The 24685-nt window shown below is 44.8% G+C and overlaps 1 protein-coding gene across 1 annotated transcript in view; it reads left to right on the top strand.

Annotated features, from left to right (window-relative positions):
* Positions 1-24685, top strand: part of SEC14L5 (SEC14 like lipid binding 5) — a 105125-nt gene that overhangs the window by 39331 nt on the left and 41109 nt on the right. Inside the window, exons 2-3 of the mRNA XM_082260011.1 lie at positions 10387-10536; positions 13050-13181. Of these exons, the coding sequence (XP_082116137.1) occupies positions 10387-10536; positions 13050-13181 (282 nt within the window). The remainder of the gene's footprint in view (positions 1-10386; positions 10537-13049; positions 13182-24685) is intronic.

Below are 24685 nucleotides of genomic sequence, written 5' to 3' on the forward strand. Positions count from 1 at the left end.
GATGTCTAAGAGAGGAAGTCTTATCACTTTGGGGGGATTTCATCTTGCTTCCTGTTGTGTCTCTGGGACTGGAAGTAAAGGTAAATCTCCCAAAGGTTGCATACAAACCTGAGCATAGCAGAAACACGTGTCCCCGCTTGCGGTTTTTTGCGGGTAACACGACAAACGCCTCAAAGTAGCTCCAGAACCCTTTTGGTTGTGGAGCGTCGCTGGTTTCTACAGTGAGCGCTTTGGCATGTTTGTAACGTGTTCTGTCGCGTGACACATGCATGTCTGCTAAACGCGTTTGGGGTGTCATTTCTAATTCTTGGCACCACAAGTGTGACGTGTGTGTGCAGCGTGTTTGCAGTGCGTTTAGGAAACACACACAGGTGTGAATGCAGGCTGATGCGAGGTTGCAATTTTTCCCCACACTATCCAAAAAAAACTAATTTTATTGTACTATAGGACAGTTGGGTGACATGATGTCTATGGGTTAGACCAGTCTTTTTAACATGAAAGAACCCTTGAAATAACTTTCTGAAATCAGGAAACCCTGCTAATAATTAATTTATCTACAACTGACAGTTCATTAGTGTGATGGTCACTGGGAAGAACACTTCTTACATTGCTGGATACTGGGAAGAACACTTCTTACATTGGTGGTCAATGGGAAGAACACTTCTTACATTGGTTGTCAATGGGAAGAACACTTCCTACATTGGTTGTCAATGGGAAGAACACTTCTTACATTGGTGGTCAATGGGAAGAACACTTCTTACGTTGGTGGTCAATGGGAAGAACACTTTTTACATTGATGGTCAATGGAAAATAACACTTCTTACATTGGTGGTCAATGGGAAGAACACTTCTTACATTGGTGGTCAATGGGAAGAACACTTCTTACATTGGTGGTCAATGGGAAGAACACTTCTTACATTGGTGGTCAATGGGAAGAACACTTCTTACATTGGTTGTCAATGGGAAGAACACTTCCTACATTGGTTGTCAATGGGAAGAACACTTCTTACATTGGTGGTCAATGGGAAGAACACTTCTTACGTTGGTGGTCAATGGGAAGAACACTTTTTACATTGGTGGTCAATAGAAAATAACACTTCTTACATTGGTGGTCAATAGGAAGAACACTTCTTACATTGGTGGTTAATGGAAGAATGCTCATTATGTTAATGGGTAATGAGAAGAATGGTCCTTACATTGGAGGTCAGTGGGAAGAATGCTCCTTACATTGGAGGTCAATGGGAAGAATGCTCCTTACATTGGTGGTCAGTGGGAAGAACGTTCCTTACACTGGTTAACAGTGGGAAGAATTACTCGTGGTCAGTAAGAATATTGCCCCCTTACATTGGTGGACATTGGAATGAATGCTCCCTTTATTGGTGGTCAATGAGAATAATGCCTCCTTATATTGGTGGTCATTTGAAACCCCCCCCCCCCCCCCTTACAGATAGCTAAAAAGATTATCAATGTCAGTGGTTACTCATCTTAGAGGCAGAAGCTGCTTATTGTTCAAGGAAGCCCTAGCGACCTCTGGCACGGTTGGACAGTTGTCTAGTAACTGTCTGCCTTTTGGGAAGGTGGGAGAGGACAGTTGAATGAGCAGGTGGATAAACTTTCCATGTTTTATGTCTTTGTTATTTTTTGTTAAAATTCATAAAAAACAATAGACAGACACACGGTGTGCACATAAACAAAGCCTCCCCCGATCTCAAAGTACATGGCTCACCGGCTGAGGAGGACCTGTCTTGTATGACAAAACAGAACTGTCTATCCTGACACTGAGTCATCCTCCCACCTTCCTACGATGTGACCTATAAATCAGATTACTCAGAGTGGCTTATCCATGTCGTGTTTAATGACAATTGTCAGTGGCAGTAACACCTTCACTGTCGGATCAGCAATGTCACCGAAGATTTCCACCGCAACCTGCAAAGGAACCATCACTCATTAAAGAGACCCTGTTCCCAGACCAATCTTTTCACCAAAAAATCTTCCCATAAGATTATATGTGCATTTAATATTTCTTATGTATATTATTTCCCTTGAAAGCTTACCTTATGTAGACATCTGAAAGCTCTGAGACTGCCGCTGGACACCGCCATCTTGAATGTGATGTTGCCTCAGCAGATTTAAGTGACCATCTATAGCAGCCTTTCTCAACCTTTTCAACACAGAGGAACCCTTGAAATAAATTTCTTGTCTCAGGGAACCCCTGCTAAAAATTAAAAATCTACAAACCCGATTCCAAAAAAGTTGGGACCCTGTACAAATTGTGAATAAAAACAGAATGCAATGGTGTGGAAGTTTCAAATTTCAATATTTTATTCAGAATACAACATAGATTACATATCAAATGTTTAAACTGAGAAAATTTATAATTTTAAGGGGAAAATAAAATTATTTTAAATTTCATGGCATCAACACATCTCAAAAAAGTTGGGACAAGGCCATGTTTACCACTGTGTGGCATCCCCTCTTCTTTTTATAACAGTCTGCAAACATCTGGGGACTGAGGAGACAAGTTGCCCAAGTTTAGGAATAGGAATGTTGTCCCATTCTTGTCTAATACAGGCTTCCAGTTACTCAACTGTCTTAGGTCTTCTTTGTCGCATCTTCCTCTTTATGATGCGCCAAATTTTTCTATGGGTGAAAGATCTGGACTGCAGGCTGGCCATTTAAGTACCCGGATCCTTCTTCTACGCAGCCATGATGTTGTAATTGATGCAGTATGTGGTCTGGCATTGTCATGTTGGAAAATGCAAGGTCTTCCCTGAAAGAGAAGTGTGGATGGGAGCATATGTTGTTCTAGAACTTGGATATACCTTTCAGCATTGATGGTGCCTTTCCAGATGTTCAAGCTGCCCATGCCACACGCACTCATGTAACCCCATACCATCAGAGATGCAGGCTTCTGAACTGAGCACTAATAACAACTTGTCCTTGTCCTCTTTAGTCCGGATGACATGACGTCCCAGTTTTCCAAAAAGAACTTCAAATTTTGGTTCGTCTGACCACAGAACAGTTTTCCACTTTGCCACAGACCATTTTAAATGAGCCTTGGCCCAGAGAAAACGCCTGCGCTTCTGGATCATGTTTAGATATTATTATACAGATATGACTTCTTTTTTGGCCTATAGAGTTTTAGCCGGCAACAGTGAATGGCACGGTAGATTGTGTTCACCGACAATGTTTTCTGGAAGTATTCCTGAGCCCATGTTGTGATTTCCATTACAGTAGCATTCCTGTATGGGATGCAGTGCCGTCTAAGGGCCCGAAGATCACAGGCATCCAGTATGGTTTTCCGGCCTTGACCCTTACGCACAGAGATTGTTCCAGATTCTCTGAATCTTTGGATGATATTATGCACTGTAGATGATGATAACTTCAAACTCTTTGCAATTTTTCCCCCTTTCTGATATTGCTCCACTATTTTTCCCCACAGCATTGGGGGAATTGGTGATACTCTGCCCATCTCGACTTCTGAGAGACACTGCCACTCTGAGAGGCTCTTTTTTTACCCAATCATGTTGCCAATTGACCTAATAAGTTGCAAATTGGTCCTCCAGCTGTTCCTTATATGTACATTTAACTTTTCCGGCCTCTTTTTGCTACCTGTCCCAACTTTTTAGGAATGTGTAGCTCTCATGAAATCCAAAATGAGCCAATATTTGGCATGACATTTCAAAATGTCGCACTTTCAACATTTGATATGTTATCTATATTATATTGTGAATAAAATATAAGTTTATGAGATTTGTAAATTAGTCCATTCTTTTTTACTCACAATTTGTACAGTGTCCCAACTTTTTTGGAATCGGGTTTGTACAACTCATGACACATTAGTGTGACAGTCAGTGAGAAGAATGCTGCGTACTATTCTCATCATTGGGAAGAATCCCCTCCTTACAGATAGCTAAAAGGAACAATGGTGTCATTGGGAACTTATCTGAGAGGCAGAAATTGCCCATTTCTCAAGGAACCCCTAGCAACCTCAGGAGGAACCCCTAGGGTTCTACGGAACCCTGATTGAGAAACCCTGATCTATAGTATCCCCCTGGAGGGTGGTGAAGGGGGAACTGGGCCAGCACAGACAGTAACTATACTATCCCAAAAGAGGAGAGATTTTGAGGTTCAAAAAGAGGGGGCTGTGCTAGGGAATTGACTCTTAATGCACAAGTCAAATTTTCTGGCCAGTTTAAAGATACATTGCGAACAAACGAAAAATGATTTATGGAAAGGAAAACCAGTGCAAATAAGCATATAAAATAGTTTTTCTAAGCTTTTTCCTGCAAGTTTTTTTAGTCGGTGACAGGGTCACTTTAAAGCTAAGGGGGATATTTACTAAGGCTCAGTTCACACATAGGGGTTTTGAATCGTGGGTGGAATTGCCGCAATTCTGCTCGCGATTTCAAAACGCACTGTTAAAATGTCAAATCACACATTAGCATGTTCAGGTGCCATTCATCTCAATGGCACCTGAAAATGCGGTGCAGTTCTGCCGCAATTGTCGCACGACAAATTGCACAAATCCAAATTTGCGCGACGCGTCACACAAAAAAAGTTCTAGAACTGCTTTTGGGCGTTGCACAATTTGGCTTGTGTAATTCCAGCGCGATTTGTCTTTTTGACAATTGCGGAAAAATTGCACCACATTTTCTGGTGCCATTGACATAAATCTCACCTGAACACGCTGATGTGCGATTTGACATTGTAACAGCATGCTTTGAAATCACGGGCAAAATCGCGGCGAGTACGTCTGTGATTCAAGATGCTGATGTGTGAACGGAGCCTTAACCTGGAGCACTCAGAATTTGGTGCAGCTGTACAGACATGACCAGAAGTTTTGAGAATGACACAAATATTCATTTTCACAAAGTCTGCTGCCTCAGTTTTTATGATGGCAGTTTGCATATACGGTACTCCAGAATGTTATGAAGAGTGATCAAATGAATTCCAATTCAATGCAAAGTCCCTCTATGCCATGAATATGAACGTAATCCCATAAAAAACATTTCCACTGCATTTGTGAAGAAGGCTTCAGGGCGCCCAAGAAAGTCCAGCAAGTGCCAGGACAGTTTTCTACAGTTCCTGCCCAGGCCAATTTATAGCTTTTAGCGCTGTTGCATTTTGAATGACAATTGCGCGGTCATGCAACGCTGTACCTAAACCAATATGTAATTTTTTTCCCACAAATAGAGCTTTCTTTTGGTGGTATTTGATCACCGCAAGTTTTTTTTCTTTTTTGCTACACAAATAAAAAAAACGAAAAGTTTGAAAAAAAAAAAAAAAAAACGTTTTTTTGTTTGTTAGAAAATTTTGTAAATAGATACGTTTTTTCCTGCACTGATGAGCACTGATGAGGCCGCACTGACAGGCACTGATGAGGAGGCACTGATGGGGTGGCACTAATATGCAGCACTGATGGGCACTGATATGGGGCACTAATAGGTAGCACTGATGGACACTGATAGGTGGCACTGATAGGCAGCACTGATGGGCGGCACTGACCGGCAGCACTGATCGGTGGCACTGGTGGGCAATAATGGGCACTGGTGGGCGGCACTGATAGATGGCAATGATGGGCACTGGTGGGCAGCACTGATAGATGGGCAATGGTGAGCAGCAGTGATGGGGAGGGCACTGGCAGGCTCCCTGAGCCCTGATTGACATTCCTGGTGGCCATGGGTGGGCGTCATGGGTGGGCATCCCTGGTGGCTCTAGTGGCGCGCAGAACGCATTATCCTGCTGGACATCATATGACAGCGGGTCAGGATAATACAACCACTTTGCTGCCGTCAATCCGCTATAGGGCAGGCGGCAAGTGGTTAAGCTGCGGGATCAGGGCACCACCAGTGCAGAGCTTGCTCAGGAATGGCAGCAGGCTGGTGTGAATGCATCTGCATGCACAGTGAGGAGAATACTTTTGGAGGATGGCCTGGCGTCAAGAAGGGCATCAAAGAAGCCACTGCTCTCCAGGAAAAACATCAGGGACAGACTGTTATTCTGCAAAAGGTACAAGGATTGGACTGCTGAGGACTGGGGTAAAGTCATTTTCTCTGGTGAGTCCCCTTTCCGATTGTTTGGAGCATCCAGAAAAAACCTTGTCCAGAGAAGAAAAGGCGAGTGCTTACATCAGTCCTGTGTCAGGCCAACAGTAAAGCATCCTGAGATCGTTAATGTGTGGGGTTGCTTCTCAGCCAAGGGAGTGACCTTTCTCACAATTTTGCCTAAGAACACAGCCATGAATGAAGTATGGGACAGAAACATCCTCCGAGAGAAACTTCTGCCAACCATCCAAGAACAGTTTGTTGAGGCACAATGGCTTTTCCAGCATGATGGAGCACCTTGCCATAAGGCAAAAGTGATAACTAAGTGGCTTGGGGAACAAACCATCTAAAATTGGACCCATGGCCAGGAAACCACCCAGACCTTAATCCCATTGAGAACTTGTGGCCAATCCTCAAGAGACGGGTGAACAAAAATACACCACAAATTCTGAAAAACTCAGAGCATTGATTTTGCAAGAATGGGCTGCCTCAGTCAGGATATGGCCCAGAAGTTGATTAACAGCATGCCAGGGAACATTGCAGAGATCTTGACGAAGAAGGGTCATCACTGCAAAAATTGACTGTTTGCATAAACTTAATGTAATTATCAATAAAAGCCTTTGACACTTATAAATTGCTTGAAATTATATTTCAGCATACCATAGTAACATCTGACAAAAAGATCTAAAAACACTGAAGCAGCGGATTTTGTAAAAATTTATATTTTTTTCATTCTCTAAATCTTTGGCCATGACTGTACATGTTAGCCAATCAGCTACAGCGTGGGCTTACTTTGCCTGTGGCTACAGCGTGGGCTTACTTTGCCTGTGGCTACAGTGTGGGCTTACTTTGCCTGTGGCTACAGCGTGGGCTTACTTTGCCTGTGGCTACAGCGTGGGCTTACTTTGCCTGTAGCTACAGCATGGGCTTACTTTGCTTGTGGCTACAGCATGGGCTTACTTTGCTTGTGGCTACAGTGTGGGCTTACTTTGCTTGCGGTTACAGCATGGGCTTACTTTGCATCTGGCTACAGTGTGGGCTTACTTTGCGTACGGCTACAGCGTGGGCTTACTTTGCCTGTGGCTACAGCGTGGGCTTACTTTGCCTGTGGCTACAGCGTGGGCTTACTTTGCCTGTGGCTACAGTGTGGGCTTACTTTGCCTGTGGCTACAGCGTGGGCTTACTTTGCCTGTGGCTACAGTGTGGGCTTACTTTGCTTGTGGCTACAGTGTGGGCTTACCATGTGTGTGGCTACAGTGTGGGCTTACTTTGTGTGTGGCTACAGCGTGGCTTTACTTTGCCTGTGGCTACAGCGTGGGCTTACTTAGCCTGTGGCTACAGCGTGGGCTTACTTTGCGTATGGCTACAGCATGGGCATACTTTTCCTGTGGCTACAGCGTGGGCTTACTTTGCTTGCGGTTACAGCATGGGCTTACTTTGCATCTGGCTACAGTGTGGGCTTACTTTGCGTACGGCTACAGCGTGGGCTTACTTTGCCTGTGGCTACAGCGTGGGCTTACTTTGCCTGTGGCTACAGCGTGGGCTTACTTTGCCTGTGGCTACAGCATGGGCTTACTTTGCATCTGGCTACAGTGTGGGCTTACTTTGCGTACGGCTACAGGGTGGGCTTACTTTGCCTGTGGCTATAGCGTGGGCTTACTTTGCCTGTGGCTACAGCGTGGGCTTACTTTGCCTGTGGCTACAGTGTGGGCTTACTTTGCCTGTGGCTACAGCGTGGGCTTACTTTGCCTGTGGCTACAGCGTGGGCTTACTTTGCCTGTAGCTACAGCATGGGCTTACTTTGCTTGTGGCTACAGCATGGGCTTACTTTGCTTGTGGCTACAGCGTGGGCTTACTTTGCTTGCGGTTACAGCATGGGCTTACTTTGCATCTTATTACAGTGTGGGCTTACTTTGCGTACGGCTACAGCGTGGGCTTACTTTGCCTGTGGCTACAGTGTGGGCTTACTTTGCCTGTGGCTACAGCGTGGGCTTACTTTGCCTGTGGCTACAGCGTGGGCTTACTTTGCCTGTGGCTACAGCGTGGGCTTACTTTGCCTGTAGCTACAGCATGGGCTTACTTTGCTTGTGGCTACAGCATGGGCTTACTTTGCTTGTGGCTACAGCGTGGGCTTACTTTGCTTGCGGTTACAGCATGGGCTTACTTTGCATCTGGCTACAGTGTGGGCTTACTTTGCGTACGGCTACAGCGTGGGCTTACTTTGCCTGTGGCTACAGTCTGGGCTTACTTTGCCTGTGGCTACAGCGTGGGCTTACTTTGCCTGTGGCTACAGCGTGGGCTTACTTTGCCTGTAGCTACAGCATGGGCTTACTTTGCTTGTGGCTACAGCATGGGCTTACTTTGCTTGTGGCTACAGCGTGGGCTTACTTTGCTTGTGGCTACAGCGTGGGCTTACTTTGCCTGTAGCTACAGCATGGGCTTACTTTGCTTGTGGCTACAGCATGGGCTTACTTTGCTTGTGGCTACAGCGTGGGCTTACTTTGCTTGTGGCTACAGTGTGGGCATACTTTGCTTGTGGCTACAGCATGGGCTTACTTTGCTTGTGGCTACAGCGTGGGCTTACTTTGCTTGCGGTTACAGCATGGGCTTACTTTGCATCTGGCTACAGTGTGGGCTTACTTTGCGTACGGCTACAGCGTGGGCTTACTTTGCCTGTGGCTACAGCGTGGGCTTACTTTGCCTGTAGCTACAGCATGGGCTTACTTTGCTTGTGGCTACAGCGTGGGCTTACTTTGCTTGTGGCTACAGTGTGGGCATACTTTGCTTGTGGCTACAGCATGGGCTTACTTTGCTTGTGGCTACAGCGTGGGCTTACTTTGCTTGCGGTTACAGCATGGGCTTACTTTGCATCTGGCTACAGTGTGGGCTTACTTTGCGTACGGCTACAGCGTGGGCTTACTTTGCCTGTGGCTACAGTGTGGGCTTACTTTGCCTGTGGCTACAGCGTGGGCTTACTTTGCCTGTGGCTACAGCGTGGGCTTACTTTGCCTGTAGCTACAGCATGGGCTTACTTTGCTTGTGGCTACAGCATGGGCTTACTTTGCTTGTGGCTACAGCGTGGGCTTACTTTGCTTGTGGCTACAGTGTGGGCATACTTTGCTTGTGGCTACAGCGTGGGTTTACTTTGCCTGTGGCTACAGTGTGGCCTTACTTTGCTTGTTACTACAGCGTGGGCTTACTTTTCGTGTGGCACAGATGGCATGCTCTATGATCGCTGAGTCCTTCGGACTCAGCTGATCACAGATCGGGGTAAGAGGCCAATCACAGCGCCCCTTTACCACGTGATCAGCTGTGTCCAATGACGGCTGGTCATGGCTGTAAACACAAGCCAGATATCGGCACTCCTTTCCTCACGCTATCCGCATGAGGAGGGGAGCAGAGAGCCGATAACCAGCTTGTGTTAAAGGGACATCTACACTGATTATCAGTGCAGTCCCAACAGTGCCCACCAGTGCTGCCAATCAGTGCCCATCAGTGTCGCCTCTCAGTGCTGCCTACCAGTGCCCATCAGTGCTGCCAATCAGTGTCTTCTCATCAGTGTCGCTTATCAGTGCTGCCTTTCAATGTCTTCTCATCAGTGTCAATTATCAGTGCTGCCTATCGGTGCCCTTTAGTGCTGCCCATCATTGCCACCTACCAGTGCCCATCAATGCAGCCTCATTAGTGCACATCAGTAAATTAGAAAAATTACCCTTTTATAAAATTTTATAACGAATTATGAAAAAAAAAAATTTTCAAAATTTTATGTATTTTTTTCGTCTGTTTAGTAAAAAATAAAAAAACAGCTGTGTTTAAATACCACCACAAGAAAGCTCTATTTGTGTGAAAAAAAATGATTAAAACTTCATATGGGTATGTGACAGCACTGAAAGCTGAAAATTGGGCTGGACAGGAAGGGGATGGAAGTGCCCAGTAGGCAAGTGGTTAAATGAAAATTGTTTGTTCTCTTCTCGTATACCCCTTTTAAAGGGTCCACTTTTGTGGGGAAAAAATTAGCAAAATAAAAAAATATCTATATATATATATATATATATATATATATATAGGGTGTACAAATGCGACATGTGTAATATTGTAATTGAATGTTATTAACAATTACCTTTCCTGCAGTGCTGTCATTTTCTGCAAAATGCAATGCAATATGGCTACCTGGAGGCGTTCTGTACACTGAAATGTGTGGCATTTTGTTATAGCAGGTTGCTTTTAAATCTTATCATTACACGTTTCAATTTTTTGATGATTAACATTTTATTATACGTATTTATGTAGGCTTTTACTACAATTTATGATCTTTTTCATGCCCCTCTTCACCCTGCAGGCGTATGAGAAGAGGTTCCCCACCTGTCCGCTCATCCCGGTGTTCCTGGGCAGCGATATCTTATACGAACACAGAAGTGAAGATGGCTCATTGCACATGGTGGAACGCAGCTGTAAGCTCAACGTTGATGCCCCCCGCCTCCTGAAAAAGGTTATTTTCCTGCTACTAATACTTATTGTTTCTGATTGCTGTGAGTGGATGTGGCCTTTCATATGTACAGCAGCCCCAAACAATTGCGTGGATTGCATTTCGGAGGAGTATGATAGGGAGTGTGAGCACCTGCTGTGCCCATTATGAGGGTCTCCCACCATTTCAGCCCTGAGTTCTTGGGTCTTCACACTTGCTGTGCCCATTATGAGGGTCTCCCACCATTTCAGCCCTGAGTTCTTGGGTTTTCACACCTGCTGTGCCCATTATGAGGGCCTACCACCATCCCCTTATTTATTTCCTGGGTCTGCACACCTGCTGTGCCCAACAGGAGGATCTCCCACCATCCCTTTCTTTGAGTTCATGAGTTTGTACATCTGCTGTGCCCATTATAAGGGGCTCCCACCATCCCTTTCTTTAATTCCAGGGTCTGCACACCTAAAATGCCCATTATGAGCTGCTCTCACAATCCCTTTCAAATGTTCTCTGGTCTACACACCTTCTGTCCCCATTACGTGGGGCTCCCACTATCCCTGGCCTGAGTTTCTGTTTCTGTACACGTCCTATGCCAATTATGAGCGTCTACCACCATCCCCTTCTTTAAGTCCTGGGTCTGCATGCCTGCTGTGCCCATTATAAGGGGCTCCCACCACCCTTACCCCAATTTCCTAGGTATGCACACCTACTGTGTCCATTATGAAGGGTTCCTGCCACCCCTGCGATGAGGTCCTGGGTCTTCACACCTGCTGTGCCCATTATAAGAGGCGCCTACCATTCTCACCCTGTGTTTTCATGTCAACGCAACTGCTATTCCCAATATGAGGGGTTCCCACCATCCCTGCACTAAGGCCCCAGGTCTACACACCTACTTTGCATAATATTTGGGATTCCCACCACCCCTGCACTAAGTTCCTATGGTCTTCACACCTGCTGTGCTCATTATAAGGGACTCTCACCATCTCTATAGAGTTTCTGGGTCTGCACACTTGCTGCGTCCATTGTAAGGGGCTCCCACCATCCTATGCTAAGTTCCTAGGTCTGTCCCACCATCGCTGCACTAGGTTCCAGGGTATTTACACCTGCTTTGCCCTTTTTGAGGGGCTCCCTGTATGCCTGTACTGAGTTTCTCATTCTGTACACCTTTCTGTGGCCGTTATGAGTGGCTGCCACCATCCCTTCCCTGAGTTCCTGGGTCTGCACACCTCCTGTGACCATTAAGAGGGGTTCTCACTACCCCTGCACTAAGTTTTTGGGTCTGTACACCTGCTGTGCCAATTATGAGGGTCCACCACTATCCCTTTCATAAGTTCCTGGTTCTGCATGCCTGATTTGCCTATTATGAGGGGATCCCACCATCCTTTTCTTTAGTTCCCGAGTCTGGGCACCTGCAGTGCCTAATAGAAGATATTGGGCCTGGATGTTTGCTGTGCCCATGATAAGTGGTTTCCACCATCCCTATCACTGGGTTCCCATACTGCATATCTAGGTGCCCATTATAAGTGGTTTCCACCATCCCTATCACTGGGTTCCCATACTGCACATGTAGGTGCCCATTATAAGTGGTTTCCACCATCCCTATCACTGGGTTCCCATACTGCACATCTAGGTGCCCATTATAAGGGGTTTCCACCATCCCTATCACTGGGTTCCCATACTGCACATCTAGGTGCCCATTATAAGTGGTTTCCACCATCCCTATCACTGGGTTCCCATACTGCACATCTAGGTGCCCATTATAAGGGGTTTTCACCATCCCTATCACTGGGTTCCCATACTGCACATCTAGGTGCCCATTAGAAGGGGTTCCCGCTCTTCCTGCACATATTATGAAGAATATAACGGGAGAAGCTGGAACACACATTTGTGGACAGAAACACCAATAACCCTTCTGGAAGACAAGAGTAGAACCAATCATTTTGGCAGTTGGAATATCTAGGACATGGGTGTCCAACCTTTTGGCTTCTCTGGGCCACATTGAGTGTAGAGAAATTGTCTCGGGCCGAATATAAAATGTATACTATAGTTAAGGTATATAAGTAATAAAACGCTGCCGCGCCCCCCGCCCCCCCCCCCCCCCACAGCACTAATTTAACACAACTAGTGGATGATCCCCTCCAAGGCTGCCTCTGTGGCCGTGTCCCCGACTCGACTTCCTTCCTCCCCAGCAAAAAAATAAAAAAACTGTCAGGGGGCAGTGGGCCGCATTGCCTGAGGTTGTGGGCCGCATGCGGCCCCTGGGTTGGACATGCCTGATCTAGGACATCTAATAGGGTGACTGAGATCAATCTTTATATCCTTTTTCTACAATCATGGCAGAAATCAGACAGAGAGTGGGAGGTCCTGCACTCTCAACCAATCAGCTTGTGTTGCGCATCACTCTATTTGGTGTGTTTCAGGCACCTGGGGTTGGAGGCGGGGGGTTCCTAGTTCCTCATGTTTTCCTTAGTAGGGTTCTTCTTTAATAAGCACATTCTACACACTGTATTTTTGATGATGGGTTCTGCTCCCCTCCACAGATTGCCGGGGTAGAGTTTGTCTACTTCATTCAGAAGAACACCTTGAACTGGAAAGAGCGGACCCTACACATCGAAGCCCACAACGAGACCTTTTCCACCCGCGTCCTCGTGAATGAGACCTGCAGGTACTCTGTAAGTTCATCACGAGGGGCCACCACCAGCTACCCTGGATTGTCCATACATGACCTGCAATACATATGATGTACAACCTGAAATGTAGTCTCTAACAACCTATACTGCCCATCGTGGCATCCCCGGGGTCAGTCATTGATAGTCTCTTCTGTAACTACATGGGATAGGAGTTCAGACTTCACTGGCTAGGTTAGTGATATAATAGGTAGCGAAGCCAGGATGGCAATGATAGCCCTGTAGCCTAATAATTAGTTAATCATAAGAAGCTTCTAGGTTTCCCTCTTTACAGGTTTGCTTTAACCACTTAAGCCCTGGAAATTTTTACCCCCTTCCTGACCAGGGTCTATTTTGCGATTCGGCACTGCGTGACTTTAATGGACAATTGCGCAGTCGTGGGACACTTTACCCAAATTAAATTGACGTCCTTTTTTTCCCACAAACAGAGCTTTCTTTTGGTGGTATTTGATCACCTGTGCGATTTTTTGATCATGCGCTATAAACAAAAAAAGAGCGACAATTTTGCAAAAATAACAATATTTTTCACATTTTTTTATATGAAATTCCCCCCAAAAAAATGTAAAAATCTAAATTTTTTAACATTTTAGGCCAATTTGTTTTCTGCTACATATGTTTGGTAAAAAAGAAATTGCGAAAAGCGTATTTTGATTGGTTTGCGCAAAAGTTATCGCGTTTACTAACAAAGGGAAAGATTTCTGTCATTTTTGTTGTTTTTTTTTTAACGTTTTAACGAGTAATGGCGGCGATCTGCGATTTTTTTTTTGCGGGACTGGGACATTGCGGCCGACCCTTGACTGACATTTTTGACACTTTTGGGGTTACCAGTGACATTACTGCAGTAATCAGTGCTATATATATGCACTGTTACTGTAAAAAAGACACTGGCAGGGAAGGGGTTAACTTTATTTGAGAGGGAGGGGTTAAGTGTGTCCCTAGGGGCGTGATTCTTACTGTGATTGGATGTGGCTGTGTGTGTGTAACAGCACAGATCAACGGTCCTACATAGCAGGACCGTATGATCTGTGCTGTTACACAGGGGAGAATGACAGGCGGCTTTGTTTACATTAGCCGCCTGCCTTTCTCCCTCTCCACCCGACGATCGCGAATGACCGGCGGACATCGGGTCCGCCAGTCACTCGCGCGGGGGGGTCTGTGAGTGAGCGGGAGCGCGCCTCCGGCGGCGGGCACTCGCTCCCTAGACCCTCACAGGCTAGCGACGTAGACCTATGTCGCTTTGCCTGTGAGGGGCTGACTGCCGACGTAAATCGTTGGCAGGCAGTCGGCAAGTGGTTAACCCTTTCACTAATGTGTTTTTTCTCACATTTAAAAAGATAATTTCAAGACTGAAGTTTACCTTAAACCCCCAAGCATGATATATTTTTCTGAAAGAGCAGGGGGTCTTCAAATGATGGCCCTGCAGTTGTTCGGAACTACAATTCCCATCATGCCTAGTCATGTCTCTGAATGTCAGAGTTTTACAAGGCATCATGGGATGTGTAGTTCTGCAACAGCTGGAGGGCCGTAGTGTGAGGATCCCTGCCCTAGAGTATAAAATGCATAAAGTAGTGGTAGTTTTAATTTGTTATGCTACACAATATTAGTGCAGTGGTTTATGAAATGTTTATGAATGTCTGTAAAAAAATACACTTAGCCCCTGTCCACACTGGTGCGACTTGTCATGCGATTTGACAGTTCAAATTCGCATGAAAAATCACACCCTATTTGTGCCTATGGAACTGTTCAAATCGGTGCGCAGGGCCGCTGATAGGGGGGGACCACCAGCGCTCTTGTAGGGGGCCCGAGCACACAGGGGGGGCCCACACAGAGAGGGGGATTAGTGATGGACAACAAATACAGAAATCTTCCTCCAGCACCTGAATCTGATCCGTCCCTCTCCCTGCTATCAGCTTTTATCTGTTGAGAAAGAGACAGTTGTCCCTCACTAATCCCTTCCCTTGTGTGCCCCCCCCCCCCTCCCAGCACTTATCTCTGCTCAGGAGTTTATTTGTAAATTGTAACTTTGTTTCTCTCTCTCTGATCACTGAGCTCCAACTGCCCAGCCTGTATATTTTTCTCATCTTATTTATTTAACATAGTTTTTTTTTTTTATATTTAGCAGTAATTATGCGAGTTATGTTATATTTGTGTCTGATAATAGTGATTTTGTTGTAATTTTAGCTAAATATATCTTTAACCACTTAAGCCCCCGGAAGATTTTACCCCCTTCCTGACCAGGGATTTTTTACTGCGTGACTTTAACGGACAATTGCGCGGTCGTGCGACGCTGTACCTAAACGAATTTGACGTCCTTTTTTTCCCACAAACAGAGCTTTCTTTTGGTGGTATTTGATCACCTGTGCGATTTTTTGATCACGCACTATAAACAAAAAAAGAGCGTAAATTTTGCAAAAATAACAATATTTTTCACTTTTTTTTATATGAAATTCCCCCCCAAAAAAATGTAAAAATCACATTTTTTAACATTTTCGGCCAATTTGTTTTATGCTACATATGTTTGGTAAAAAAAATAGCAAAAAGCGTATTTTGATTGGTTTGCACAAAAGTTATCGCGTTTACTAACAAAGGGAAAGATTTTTGTCATTTTTGGTGTTTTTTTTAACGAGTAATGGCGGCGATTTGCGATTTTTTTTTTGCGTTACTGCGACATTACGGCGGACAGATCGGACCCTTGACTGACATTTTTGACACTTTTGGGGGTACCAGTGACATTACTGCAGTAATCAGTGCTATACATATGCACTGTTACTGTAAAAATGACACTGGCAGGGAAGGGGTTAACTGTATTGGACAGGGAGGGGTTAAGTGTGTCCTAGGGGCGTGATTCTAACTGTGATTGGACATGGCTACTAGTGTAAAAACAGAGATCAACGGTTCTACATAGTAGAACCGTCTGATCTGCATTTTTACACAGGGGAGAATGACAGGCGGCTTGTTTACATAAGCCGCCCGCCTTTCTCCCGCTCTACCAACGATCGTAGTGTGACCGGCGAACATCGGGTCCGCCGGTCACACGCCCGGACTCCTCTGTGAACGAGCCGAGGCGGGCGCGCGCTCGCCCGCTATTGGCTCAAAACCCGGTGACAGGCTAGCGACGTAGATCTACGTCACTCTGCCTGGCCGGGGCTGACTGCCGCAGTAAATATACTGTGCGCAGTTGGCAAGCGGGTAATATTTTCTTGGGGGGGGGCCCTGCCAGGTAGTCTGTACGGGGCCCCGCGATTTCTAACAGCTGCCCTGTCAGTGCGACTCCGACTTGTACCGATTTGAAAAAAGATTCCTGGACTATTTTTGGCGATTTCATGTGCGACTTGCATTGACATCTGTGCATGAAATCGCACGGATGTTGGCAAGCTGCACCTGAAATCGCACTGACCGGCGACTTTGAAATTGCGCTGAAGTAGCGCAATTTCAAAGCAGCATTCGGCTTGAACTGGGGCTAAAGGCAATTTTAGGACACACAAACTCAATCATTTACCCAAATTTTGGTAAAATATAAAAGATGAGCCGAGTAAATCGACACCTAACATGTCAAGGCTCAAAATTGCATGTGCCCTACAGGTCATCAGTTTAGAGTTAACTGTGAATAATGGACCTAGAATGACTGCATTCAGTCCGGCATGCATGGCGATATGTAACGTGTATCATAATCTACAATTTTTTCGCGTAGGCGCCCCTTATCTATGTATTTGCTTACATACTTACATGTATGTTGGGACGGGGGGATGCTCAAAAATTTTCAAAGGGAAGGTTTTAAGTGCTTGGGTGTAACTTTTACATTTTTACACTTTCTAAACTTTTTCACTAAAGTTTTTTATTCATTTCATACCCGATGTGATGACTTCTTTGGTGACAGTTTCCCCATAATGAGAAATCAGGGGTCTACAAGGCTACAAGACCCCTGATGTCTCACCGGCCCTTTAATGAAGCTAATGGAGTGCAAATTGTGCTCCATTTTCTTCTTCTCTGGCTTCACTGGCTGGGGAAAGTGACACCGTTTTACATGTCATTTCTGGGTCATTAGCAGGAAAGGGAGATCAACGAACAGATGTTCCCTGATCTTCCTCCCCTCTACCTGGAGAGAGCTAGATCTCTCCAATCTGCTGTTGGCAGAGCTATTGGTCTGACTTAGCAGGATTGGGGAGGGAGGGAGGGGGGTTTGGGTTGTCAGACCTCTGCAGAGAGACCACTGCTTATTCATAAAGAGCTAAGCACCCTTCTCTTTAGCTTGCAGGGGACAGGATTTTCAACTCTGTGACCGCTTTCTAAAGGAAACAAACTAAAGCCCCGTACACACGCAACGATTATCGGCCGACCGATCGTCCGACTTTTGTCCAGAGTGTTTTTTTGTTGGTTGGAATGTGCCTAGACGGCACACAAATTTTCTCACCCAACAAAAATCTACTTCAGAAGTGATGTCATGTGTTGGTTTGCTTTCTTTGTGTTCTTTCTTCACTGAGCATGCCCAGACTTGCTCATCACAGTTTCCCTGTCGAAATCTGTACTGAGTGACTGCACGAAAATCGGGCCGTGTTTTGACGGCCAAAAAAAATTTTATAGTCTGCACACCAGATTTTTTTCGGCCGAAAAGTCGGAGTCGGTTGTCGGAAGCATCATACTAACAAGCCGAAAATCGGCAGATCGGACGTTGGACGAAAATTCCCTGCCAATTTTCGACGCGTGTGTACGGGGCTTTAGACTTGCACACCTTTTTGTTTTTTTTGCACCTTGAATGTATGTAGCTGATATCAGCAGGAAGCCGAATACTGTACTGGCAAATTCATTCCCTTGCCGTTGTGCCTCGGCCCACTTCCCTCCATCCAGACTGAATTCCACGCTGATTACCCCCACGTTAGACAACGATGACTGTAACAGGCAGATAACCTGATGGGCTCGTAGTCAAATACTTTCCCCAACAATCTGTACAAACTTCCCAACAGGCCCTGACAGCTGCCAGACACGGCAGCGGTTAATCTCTGACAACAAGCAAGATTTAGCTTGTCTGGTCCTAGGAATGTCACTCATCACAGTGACACTTTGTTGTCACATTCCTGGTCACGGCTGGAGACTGGTGTCAGAATAGAAGATAATGGACGCCATTGTTAAAATCTATGTGATCACTAAAATCTCATAGAAACTTTAACACACTTCTACCATTTCCAAAGTCATAATCTGTTGTTTTAGACCTGCAGCTTTTTCCTGGTGATCCTGCCATGTTCAGCCACTTCCTGTCATTGGGTGACAACGCTAGAGCCCCCTCCCCCAATTATGATCCTGCATTGTCACCCTGTCACATGCTTTCCAATGGGGACTGCAAGTTGCCAAGCATATTGTGCTGGTGTTCTATCGGATTACCGCTACCCGTCAGATAATGTAACGGAAGCAGGGGCGTAACTACAGGGGTTGTAGGGGTTGCAATTGCAACCGGGGCCTGTGCGGCTCCCCTGTAAACCTGGATTCCATAATCATAAAGTACATAATGACAATTTCCAAATTTGGTAAAAACATATAAAATAAAGAGCTGACATATAAAAATTCATAGTTAATAAGATGAATTCATAATAAACTGGTACATGATGGTATATACATAAAAAAATTGAAAATACAAATAGTATCCCGATTCCCCTTCAAGTGACAACATGCATATTACTTGAAGGAGAATTAGGATACTACTCCAATATGGACTACACACATCAATGCGGGCTAGATGTGCCCATACATTCTTTTTACTCTATGGACCACACTTCAATCCTGGCCTCCCCTCTGGGTGTCCCCTTGACCTGGATGGGTTCTCCTGCCACTGCCGTGGGGGGAGGCATTTGTCAGACGCCCCTATCACCCCCTTTTTAGATGCTGGTCTCGCTCTTTGAGCTGACTTATATCTTCTTGCATCACACTCCTGATGAAGTGGACAGGGTTCCACGAAACGCGCTGAGTCTTAGGATTTTAAGATATTTTGTGTGTTATATTTATATCAATCATGTATTTTCAATTTTTTATGTATATACCATCATGTACCAGTTTATTATGAATTCATCTTATTAACTATGAATTTTTTTATGTCAGCTCTTTATTTCATATGTTTTTACCAAATTTGGAAATTGTTATTATGTACTTTATGATTATGGATAGTTGCTATTTTTTTTTTTTTTTTTTTTTTAATAAAATTTGAGATCATATACTGTACACATTGTATAATTGTTTTGAATAAGTGACTTGCCTCATTCAAAGTCCCATGACCTCTTCAATTTAGTTTGCAGTGTAATGGTAGTGCCGTTCCGTCAGCTGCGCATGCGTTCCACCGCTACCAGGTTGACAGAAGACAAAGCGGGCAGCGGACATCTTACTACACCCAGCTACGTCATGAATTTCAGAATCATATCAGCAATAAAGTGAACGGATAAAAATAATTATATGTGCCTGCTGTAGTACCATGTACTTGAATGAAAAAGTATCCTGTTCTCTTTGTATTGCTTCCTTTTTGTGAAATCCCTGGTGTTCCTGCCAGTCCCTCTGCTTTCCTATTAAAAACTGACCACACCAAGTCGGAGAGCACAGCGTGATCAGTTCTCTAGCTATGCTGGGAACTCAGCCTGCTTTCCTCCAATGATCAGACTTATCCTGACACCCCCACCGCTGCATTCACTGGGAAGCTCAGTGTGCTGCTGCTTCTCCTCTCCCCAGCTCTTATGCAGCTGAGAACAGAGGGCATGTGATCACTTATAAAAAAAAGGGAAAAAAGGTATTTATAATGTTTTTTTTTTTTTTCTTTTTATATATATCTGTACAAAAATGTTTTGCCTTTCATTTCTATTTTAAACTGAATGTTTTTTTGTTTTTTTTACAAGATGATTGTTTATAATTACTTTAACTACAACTGTAAAAAAAAAAAAAAAAAGGGTAATATGCACACCCCGATTTACTAAAGAAGTAGGGCATGTTCCTTTTCACAGTGAATTTTCACTTATTTTAGTGAATTAGGTAAAAACAAAGTGAAAGTGTACTTTGCAAAGAATACCCAATCACTTTCAAAGCAAATGTAAAAAAAAAAAAAAAAAAGATAGGATTTTTGTTTGTTCATGATTGGATGACTGATGTCGGTCCAATTTTACTTTGTTAATGTTAGTGTTTTTTTTTTTTACAGAAAGCATGGGTTTGACAGTTGTCAATAATATTGTGTGACACAAAAAATTGCAACTATCGCCATTGTATTGGATCTATGCTTTCAAAAAAATCGATAACACAAGTTTTAGTTAATCTTTTAGTTTGAGTTAATCTTTTATTTTGAGTTAATCTTTTTTAAAACTATGTATAAAAGTATTTTTTTTTTTTAATAAAACAGTTAGGGTTGTGTTGAGTAAATAGATACCCAACATGTCAAACCTTTAAAATTGCACATGGCTGTGAAATGGTGACAAACTTTGGTACCCAAAATTGTCTATAGGTGATGCTTTAAAAGGCTTTGTGGGTCATTAATTTAGAAGTAGTTGTGAATTATTTCTCTAGAATTATTGGCTGTCACTCTGGCGTGTGCGGTGATATGTAACGTGTAGCGCAGTCATCGTGTTTGTATGTAGATGCACCAATGCCTGCATTTACATATGGATATGTGTAAACAGGGGATGGGAGGATTTACATTTTTTTTTTTATATTTACAATGGTTTGTTTTAATTTTTAAACTTTTTTTATATCACTTAACTTTATTGCTATCACATTGGAGAGCCAATATCCCCTTATGTGATAGCAAACTGCAGGGATATGCAAACTGTTGCCCTCCAGATGTTGCAGAACTACAAGTCCCATGTGGCATAGCAGCCACAAGCATGATACCCAGAGGCATGATGGGACTTGTAGTTTTGCAACAGCTGGAGGGCCACAGTTTGCATATTCCTGGCATACTGTATATGACAGGTCCTCTTTAAGGAGACATCAGGGGTCGATAAGAACCCTAATGTTACCTCTTTCCCCCAAAAACACTAATCATTCACAGATTGTGCTTGATCAGCTCCTTCCCCTTCACAGCAGCTGAAGAATGGCGGCTCTGAACCTGGAAGTGACATAATAGATCTCACTTTTGTGTTCATGATCTCCCTGGACAGGGGATAGGTAGCAGTGGTAGTGGGGGGGTCTTGGTACATTCATGTATATACCGAACCCTATACCCTCAGTTGATCAAGAGGAAGGCAAAAAATATTATATTCCTCTCTGCATTTTCCCTGCTTGCTTCATAAAAAGTTGTGTTGGAAGAAGTGGGGGGGGGGGGGGGCAATAAAGCTGGGCCAGCACAGACAGTAATTACACACCCCCCGAAGAGGAGAGGACTATGATGTGCAAGGAGGTAGTAGTCAGATTTTCTTACAAGTCCAGAGTTGCATTGCAGGGGAAGTCATTTATTGAGAGGGGAAACACTTCCATTAACCATTAAAAATACTTAATTTTACTGAGATATGATAAAATATATAGGCATAATCCTGTGCATTGGAGACACATAACATATGAGAAGACGTGTGAATGCACATAAAGGCATGTACTGTACACACGGGAAGACCTGTTAAAGCACATAAAAAATAATGTAAAAACACACATAAAATATAGACAGCTGATTTTCATTCGGCGTGCGTCTACACGCCACCCGTCATTGTTTGCGCTATGTAGAAGGGCCATCAGGATTGCTGACATTGCAGACATATTTTGAATGCCTATAGCTTGTCATCACCTGTCTGGGAGTAAAAGGAAGTTATTTCAGGGAAAGCTGTAGAGGGAGGAATAAGGAAGCTGCCATCGCTGGAAATACCAGATGCCTGGCTGTGTATGACTTCTGACACAGAACAACCCGCCAGTCAGTAGTTTCCAAATGAAGTCATTGATATGGATTGCTCTGGGCTACAGCATGTTACATATGATTTGTATTATTGAGTGAGACGGAAGTTTTCCCCTAGAATTCTGAGGCTTGTTTGTAAAGGGGAAAAACACTCACTGGAACTTTTTTTCTTCTCCAGTTTTATTTATTTTACACTTTGAAATATTTCTAATGGCCTATTTGATGTTTGGGTGGAAAAAACCCTCGTCTGTCTGTCTGTCTGTCTGTCTGTCTGTCTGTCTGTGTCTGTCTGTCTGTCTGTGTCTGTCTGTCTGTCTGTCTGTCTATCTCCGTCTATTTTGCCTCTCTTAATCTTTTCCCTTGTCTCTCTCCCCTCTCTCTCTCTCTCCCCTCCCCGTCTCTCTCTCTCTCCCCCCTCAGTTTCTCTCCCCCGCTCTCTCTCCCCCTCTCTCTCCCCATCTCTCTCTCACCCCCGTCTCCCCCCCATCTCTCTCTCACCCCCGTCTCCCTGTCTCGCTCTCTCTCTCTCCCTCCCTCCCTCCTCAGTCTCTCTCTCTCTCTCCCCCTCCCCCTGTCTCCCTCTCCCCTGTCCCTCCCCCCCATCTCTCTCTCCCTCTCTCCCCTGTCTCTCTCTCTCTCCCCCTTCTCTCATTCTCCCCCATCTCTCTCTCTCCCCCTACCTCCCCCCCTCTTTCTCTCCCCATCTCTCTCTCCCCCCTCTCTCTCTCCTCATATCTCTCTCAACCCGTCTCTCTCCCCCCTCTCTCCTACTCTCCCCTGTCTCTCTCTCTTTCTTTCTCTCCCCCCTCTACCCCCTTTCCCTCTCCCCTGTCTCTCTCTCCCTCATCTCTCCCCCCCCTCGTCTCTATCTCCCCCCTCCCCTGTCTCTCTCTCCCACCTCCCCTGTATCGTTCTCTCTCTCTCCCTTCCTCCCCCTGACTGTCTCTCTCCCACCCCCTCTCCCCTGTCTCTCTCTCCCCCTCTCTCCCCCCCTCCTCTCCCCTGTCTCTCTCCCTCTCTCTCTCTTTCCCCCTCTCCCCTGTCTCTCCCCCTCTCCCCATTGCTCTCCTTATCTCCCCTGTCTCTCTCCCTCCCCATCTATTTCTCCTCTGTCTCTCTCCCTCCCTCTCCTTGTGTCTTTCTCTACCTTTCCCCTCTCTCTCTCTCTCTCTCTCTCTCTCTCTCTGCCTCTCCCTCTAACTTGTCTCTCTCCCTCCCACCCCCCTTTTCTCTCTCCCTATCCCCTATCTCTCTCTCCCTTGTCTCTCTCTCTCTATCCTCTCTCACCCTCTCCCTTGTTTCTCTCTCCTTGTCTCTTGTCCTCTCCACTCTCTCCCTTTCCGCTCTCTCCCTTTCCGCTCTCTCTCTCTCACTCTCTGCTCTCTCCCTTGACTCTTCCTCTCCCCCCTCTGTTTCTCTCTCCCTCTCCCATGTCTCTCTCTCCCTCTCTCTCCCCCTCCCCCTTTCTCTCCCCCCTTACTATTTCCCTGTCCCCTTTCTTTTTCTCTCCCTCTCCCCTCTCTCTCTGCCTCTCTCATTTCTCTCTCTCCCTCTCCCCTTCCCATGTCTCTCTCTCTCTCCCCCCTTCCTTATCTCTCTGTCAACCTCCATTTCTCTCCTACTACCCAGTCTCTTTCTCTCTCCCCTCACCTTTCACCTCCACCCAGCTCTGTATATATATATATCATAATTCTAGCCAGAATCCAACTACAAGTTGTATGACAAAGCCTAGGGTAATGTCTTACCTACAAAGCTGAAGTATTTTTTGGTATGTCTTGAAAAAGACAAACAGGATTTTAAAAATGAGGATCATCAGATTCACAGTTTTTGCAAATGTCTACATGTTTCATTTGCTGCTTTCACCCTCCTGCTTTCCTAATATTGTTCACCCTCAGAGATGTGCAGATCTTAACTGAGCAGCAAAGCCCTTTGGAGGAACAGTCATTTCCTAAACACATAGAGAATGAATATAAACTTAGAGGGACTTCATAACCAGAGCCAGGTATATTCAGCTGCTGCACGATGACAATGTAAGGCGATGGAGTGGGGGTACAATGACACAAGATTACTTTACTTGCATGGACAATATCACTCAATGTCATTTTCTTTATTTCAAACAAGAAAAATGTGCATGTGGTACAGTATAATTCTGATGAAAGCAAATAGCGCCCTCATGTGGTCATATTGTGTTACAGGAACTTCCAGTATTGAACATGTGGATTTGTTTTTTTATACTAGAAGTCTATATTATTATTATTAGTATTATTATTATTATTAGGGTTGAGCGAACACCTAGATGTCCGTGTTCGACGGGTTCGGCCGAACTTTAAAAAAAAGTCCGGGTCCGTGTCCCGGACTTTTACCGAACTTTTCCCGGACACCGAACCCCATTGAAGTCAATGGGGACCCGAACTTTAAGGCACTAAAATGGCTCTAAAACACCAAAGGAAAGGGCTAGAGTGCTGCAAATGGCAGCAAAACGTAATTAAGAGCATGGCAAGTGCTCTGCAAACAAATGTGGATAGGGAAATAACTTAAAACAACAAAAAAAAAACAGAAAAATAAAACAATGTTCTTCTTCATCTCTGAAGGACGAGGCCCATATGGAGTAGGAGGGAGGTTGAGGTGGTGGTGGATGTGGCGGTGA

The sequence above is a fragment of the Pelophylax lessonae genome (genome assembly GCF_965119305.1).
Source record: "Pelophylax lessonae genome assembly, chromosome: 6".
NCBI lineage: Eukaryota > Metazoa > Chordata > Amphibia > Anura > Ranidae > Pelophylax > Pelophylax lessonae.